Source organism: Pelmatolapia mariae, linkage group LG7, assembly GCF_036321145.2.
Source record: "Pelmatolapia mariae isolate MD_Pm_ZW linkage group LG7, Pm_UMD_F_2, whole genome shotgun sequence".
Lineage (NCBI taxonomy): Eukaryota > Metazoa > Chordata > Actinopteri > Cichliformes > Cichlidae > Pelmatolapia > Pelmatolapia mariae.
In genome coordinates, this window is record NC_086233.1 from 8,729,156 (window position 1) to 8,735,886 (window position 6,731).

A 6,731-nucleotide genomic window follows, 5' to 3' on the forward strand; every position below is an offset into this window, starting at 1 on the left:
GTGCGTTTTGTGACTTGTTTTTGCGTTAAGTGATTTGTTGTTGCGCTTTTCAATTTGTTTTTGCGCTTTTCAATTTGTTGTGCGTTTTGTGATTTGTTTTTGTGGTTTGCACTTCAGGGCCACCGTACAAATCCTGTCGACAAACGCCAAGTATTACGTACGGCTCAAAATGGCTACCGTACAAGAACGTGGTAAGCTCTAATATTGACCAGTAAGAAACCACCACACTCACACTGCAATGGGGTACACAAGATTTAGTTTTCTTCCTCCAAGTCAGACTACAGGTTGAGGACTCAACTCCGGCCTGGAATCCAAGGCCCAAAGCCAGGAACAACTTCTTTTTGCATGTTTTTGCAAGTTAAAATCCTAATAAAACGTCTAATTATTTATTTACCTGCTGACTGCAAAACAGCCACCACACTTCCGGCTGTCACTTCTCCTCCATTAGAAGCTGCAGCAGACGGCATCATGCCTGCAGCGCAGGAGCCTGCAGCTATTCCAGCTGAGTTGAAACCTGCAGCTCCCAGAAGAGCAGGAGCACCAACTACAGCACCCACTGCAGGAAGACAAGACATGTATCAGACATGGATCGGGCTTTGATTCAAATTAGTTAAAGATAAATAAACTGCTTACTTGCTCCTACAGCAGTACACACAGCTGTCACTATAACACAACATGAGAACACACATTAACATCTAACTGGGCCATAGCTCAGCACATAGCTGATTGAGGATTTAGATCAAGTAACTGAGCTACAGAGAAGACGGAGAGGCTTTATCCTACGATGGAGTATTAGAGCCACAAGAAAAAAGTTGTTGATATGGACATTACTGTTCCACAACAAACTGCTATAATTACTATTTCCGCTACAAAATTCCTTATTTAGATGAGTTAGTGAAACAAATTGATCAGCTGTTGTGTGATACAACATTCACCCTCTTTATTGCACAAGGATGTAACCATCGATAACCTAGCATCTGTCCATTAGATCGTGGCTCAAGAGTTGGCAGTTCGTCTTGTAATCGGAAGGTTGCCGGTTCAAGCCGCGGCTCGGACAGTCTTGGTCGTTGTGTCCTTGGGCAAGACACTTCACCTACTGGTGTTGGCCAGAGGGGCCGATGGCGTGATATGGCAGCCTCGGTTCTGTCAGTCTGCCCCAGGGCAGCTGTGGCTACAACTGTAGCTTGCCTCCACCAGTGTGTGAATGTGAGAGTGAATGAATAGTGGAATTGTAAAGCGCTTTGAGGGTATTGAAAAGCGCTATATAAATGCAATCCATTATTATTACCAGCCCTTTTTTTGGTACAACCTAATACTTATCACCACACTGTGTTTATGAGCTAAAACCAGGGAGTTTTAGCTCATACTCCCTGGTGAAAAGCATTTTAAGTTGTGTTCTGGTTATTTTAGCTCATTTTTCCTTGCTACTAAAACCGATTCTGAAGTACGATTTCACCAACTCAGATGATATACAGTAGCAACCATGGCAGCTTACCTTGAGACAGCTGTAATCTCCACATTTCGACTTTATTCTCAAAATGATCGATAATACCTTTCTTAACGTAGCCCTAATACTACATCGTATTGTCCTCACTGCAGCACAGTTACATGTAATTGTTTCTTGGAGCTTTCACATTTATCATAATTTTTTGAGTAATTGCTGGGATTTTTTTTTTCCTGCTGAGTGCAAAACAGCCACCGCACTACCTGCTGTCACTCCTCCATTGGCCACAGCAGCTGCAGCTGCTATTCCAGCTGAGGTGAAACCAACAGCCCCCAGGACAATAGGAGCAGAGATCACTGCTGTACCTGAGACCAGGAAGAAACACTTGGTTACTGATCATCAGGATGCTTCACAATGAATACATGTCTTGATATGTATGTATTTACCTATGAGTTTTAGAGATAAAAATAAATAAATAAGCAAATAGGTTTGTTACCTGCCCGGCTGTGATGGCTAAGGTTGTCACTGAAACACAAGAAAGAAAACAAAAGATCTTACCACAGCTCAGTCTGGAAATATTAAGTGTTCTGACTGTTGTCAAATTTGTACATGTTTTGTTTGTTTGGTTAGTGCACTGGCCCTTTAAGAGAAAGGCATGGTCCGTGCGGACAGAGGAAGTGTAAAAAAGAATCAGACAATCTACTGAATGTGATCTATGCTGTGAAAGGCATTCCCTGTGAGTATGCATTATCGTTTGGCACTTTATGTTGATTAATAATAGTTACTTAGATGCTGTATTACGCGTGCTAATTTATGGTTGTAGACAGTTGTTTGGTGTTAGCATTAGCACTTGGTCACGCAGCTCCTAAAGTAATTATTTTAATTTGACACTCATATACACTTTATTTTGTTGTTACAGTTTCACACCTGCCATATAAAGCAAAGTCTAAACCCACTCTGGCGTCAGTGACTTTTGTGTGGAGGTGTTTAACTCCTGGATAGTAGAAAGTGGTTCTACGAGGCCAGTACAGTGAAAAGGGACACCCTGCAACGACGATGAAGTTGTTACACGCTGTATCCAGACCAGCACGACAGACGCAGTGACACCAAGTCAGCATAAATGCACATTCAATCAGCTTAAAGATGGAGAAAGAAGGATATGAAGTAAGATCCACGACGTCAAAGAAATCTAGCCGCTCTTCCACTGCAAGCGTAATGTTAGCTGCCGCTACTGCCCGTGCTAAAGCTGAAGCTGCCCAAAAAAGAGCTGAGTTTGCAAAGAAGGAAGTTGAATTTAAAATAGAAAGAGCCAAATTAGATGCAAAGCTTGATGTTCTAGCAAAAGAAAGTGAAGCTGAGGCCGCAGCCGCTGAAGCAGCTGTCTTGGAGTCTGCTGTTGCAAGTTTTGACATGAGTGATGAGCACCTGAGCTTACCAAAGGAGACACAGAGTTCTCATGAGCGAACTACAGACTATGTCAATATGCATCAGGCACGCAGTGATTCAGTCAAATCAAAGGACATCAAAATAGAAAAAGGCGAGTATGCAAATCGACCTAAGCCACCGGACATATCACCGGATGAACTGCCCTCAGCACCAAGGGACTATGGCTCCCACAGACCCCCTGATCAAAGACATCACTCACCTGAAAGGCAAGGACAACAGTTACACTCCGTTAACTATCAGCAGCACCTCAGCCATGTCTCAACCAGGGTTTACACCGCCCTCTGCTGGACGTTTTCAGTACTACCCTCCAGATCCAAATTCTTCTAGGGACTCTAATGAGCTTGCCAAATATTTAATGAGAGGTCAGTTGTTAACCTCTGAACTCACCAAGTTTGATGACAAGCCGGAGAACTATTTATCTTGGAAGTCATCTTTCATCAACGCCATTGACACTCTAGAGCTTAGGGCGTCTGAACAAATCGACCTCCTTGTAAAATCACTTGGCCCAGAATCTACCAAGCATGCACATCGCATTAAAGCTGTAAACATAACAAACCCAGCTGTGGCATTAGAGCTAATCTGGGAGAGGCTAGAAGAAATCTATGGGTCGCCAGAAGCCATTGAAAGTGCTCTTTTCACCAAACTTGATCAATTTCCTAAAATAGGGCCCAGAGACAATCAAAAACTAAGAGAGCTGAGTGATCTGTTGCAGGAGATAAATGCAGCAAAACAAGAAGGGTACTTGCATGGACTCTCCTATCTCGATACAGCGCGAGGTGTCGCTCCCATTGTGGATAAGCTGCCGTATGGGATACAAGACAAGTGGATGATGGAAGGCTCACACTACAAGCAGCAGCACAAGGTGACCTTCCCTCCATTCACGTTCTTCTTACAGTTCATACAGACCCAAGCAAAGGCACGCAACGATCCAAGCTTCAATCTGCTGTCAACCTGCAACTCTGGAGTTAAAAGGGACAAGCTTGGAGATGGTTACAGCAACAACCGCAGGTCAGTTTCAGTGCATAAAACCAACGTTACGGCCATATCTGAGGAAGGACCGGACAAATGTTGTCCTGTGCACAACAAACCTCACGCCTTACAACAGTGCAGAAGTTTCAGAGAAAAGCCAATTCAGGAAAGAAAGGTAATATTAAAGCAACACAACATCTGTTTCAAGTGCTGCGCTTCTAACAAACATGTGGCTCGCGACTGTCAAGCAGAAATCAAATGCTCCGAATGGAACAGTGATAAGCACCCAACAGCTCTGCATTCAGATGTTCCTCGCTTTCCCAAAGCTCTTCAGCCCCCAGCAAGTCACGGCGGGGAGAAACAAGAATTACAAGAGACTGCAGTTGTTTCAAGTTGCACTGAGGTATTTTGAAGGATTTTCTGGGAAATCTTGCTCAAAAATATGCCTGGTTAATGTTTATCCTGCCAACGATCCTATTAAACGCCAGAGAATGTATGTCATGCTAGATGACCAGAGTAACGTTTCACTAGCACGCTCTGAGTTTTTTGACATGTTCGAGGTTAATGGTAAGGCAGAGCCATACACCCTCCAGACATGCAGTGGCATAGGTCTCACTTCTGGCAGAAGAGCCTCTGGGTATATGATAGAGGCAATCGATAGCTCCCTCGCTATTCAGCTGCCCATGTTAATTGAGTGCAACATGATTCCCAACAAAAGAGAGGAAATTCCCACTCCCTCCGCGGCTCACGCACACAGTCACCTCAAAGGCATAGCACACAAAATACCACCCTTGGACAGTGGTGCAGACATTTTGCTGTTGTTTTGAAGAGACATTTTGAGAGTTCATAAAGTGCGCAGTCAGATCAATGGTCCGCACAATGCACCATACGCACAGAGACTGGACTTAGGCTGGGTGATAACAGGAGATGTGTGCTTAGGCAATACTCATAAGCCTTCCCAAGTCTCTACTCTTAAGACTCACATTCTATCGGATGGAAGGCCAACTCATTTTTCCCCGTGCGAAAGCCACTTTACTGTCAAGCCAGACACCAGTCTCTTAAATCGACACTTAGTACTTGGTGGTTCAAACATAAAGGACAGAACACAAAACAGAACTATAGGAAACAATGTTTTCTGCCAGACCAAGAACGACAATAAGCTTGCACCCTCCATGGAAGATCTGCAGTTCCTGAATATCATGGACAATGAGTGTTTCCAGGATGAGTCACAAAGCTGGGTGGCTCCACTGCCGTTCCGCCAGCCCAGAGCATTGCTGCCTAACAATCGCCGCTACGCACTCAGTCGCCTCAAGTCACTTGAACGAACTTTAGACAAAAACCCAAAAATGAAAGTTCACCTGATAGACTTTACCAAGTTAGAGTTGCTTCCAAGGGGAATGTTAAGACTTATTATAGACCCATTTCTGAAATAGTTTTTCTGTTATCTAGTGATGTTTAGATATCTGTTGTGGTATCCCTAAGATACCAGGCGGGGAGTGTTCTGACTGTTGTCAAATTTGTACATGTTTTGTTTGTTTGGTTAGTGCACTGGCCCTTTAAGAGAGGCATGGTCCGTGTGCAGACAGAGGAAGTGTAAAAAAGATTCAGACAATCTACTGAATGTGATCTATGCTGTGATCTATGCTGTGAAAGGCTGATAAAAGGCATTCCCTGTGAGTATGCATTATCGTTTGGAACTTTATGTTGATTAATAATAGTTACTTAGATGCTGTATTACGCGTGCTAATTTATGGTTGTAGACAGTTGTTTAGTGTTAGCATTAGCACTTGGTCACGCAGCTCCTAAAGTAATTATTTTAATTTGACACTCATATAAATAAAAAAAAAACTTTTTTAGGGACTGTACTGCGGTGGCCCTGAGAGGCCAAACGGACTGCAACTTAAGAAAACACCAGCAATAAGAAAAACCCTGCAAAAGCACACAAAACATAAAGGAAATAGGAAAAACGACAACAGAAATAGGAAAAACAAAGCAGAAATAGGAAAAAACAGATTTCCAAAAGCACAAGGGAAGTGTTTCTGGGGAGACAATAACCCGACGGACCAGTTGCAGGAACCAAAATATGCTAAGAATTGCGCTGGGAGACACTTAAAAGAAGTGGAGGATCTATCGGTTTTGTGAGGAAAGAAAAGATGAGAGGTAAGTGTGTTAGCCTAACTATTAGCCTAAAAATCCGTCATCATATGAATGATGATTGTAGCTGCCGTCAAAAGCAACTCTCGCATTTAAGTTCATTTTATTGGATTTAATGTTGAAAAAATTAGTAGTTGAAATATTAAGAAGTAATAAATAAATAGTAATTCATGTTCTGTTCATTAGATTTATATGTTTAAATGTGTATTTGTGCTAACTGTGCAATTAGATAGGAACCTTTTCTATAGTTCCGTCTGTTGTTGCTAGGAGGGCATTTTTCTTGGCTGGCACACTCAGCAAGCTAATTAAGAGACGAGCCACGAGGTTTGCACGTCTACAGAAAGTTGTAAAGAGTGCCTTTTTGGACTACCCCACGACGTGAGGATTAAAGCTTTTATTCCCTTTGAGTGAGGCCAATGAGGTAAATGTTTTCTTTTGTTTATTATCGCTGTATGTAAATACGCTAGTATTGCGTGATATTCTAGTGCAATTACCGCAGTGTGAAGTGTAATGTGTATTTTATTGATCGTTTTGTTGGAATGTTTTGTTTTATATAATGCTTAAGGGCTTTATTAAGAATATTCATTTAAGTTGTATCTCTTTTTAGTTCTGACGGCATTGTATCGGCTGTGGTTGGACGTCATTACATGTTAAGGCATGTCGAAGAATCCTCCTGTCCGAAATAAATGTCAGTTTAAAAGCAAAGAACAAGTTGAGC

At 42.5% G+C, this 6,731-nt stretch overlaps 1 protein-coding gene across 1 annotated transcript; it reads left to right on the forward strand.

Moving 5' to 3' along the window:
* The first annotated feature begins 2,109 nt into the window (after nt 1–2,109).
* Nucleotides 2,110–5,523, forward strand: LOC134631940 (uncharacterized). Its single transcript, XM_063480514.1, has 2 exons — nt 2,110–2,180; nt 2,364–5,523. Exon 2 carries the CDS (start codon nt 2,988–2,990, stop codon nt 4,269–4,271), a length of 1,284 nt encoding a protein of 427 aa, XP_063336584.1. The 5' UTR covers nt 2,110–2,180; nt 2,364–2,987; the 3' UTR covers nt 4,272–5,523.
* The last annotated feature ends 1,208 nt before the right edge of the window (nt 5,524–6,731 follow it).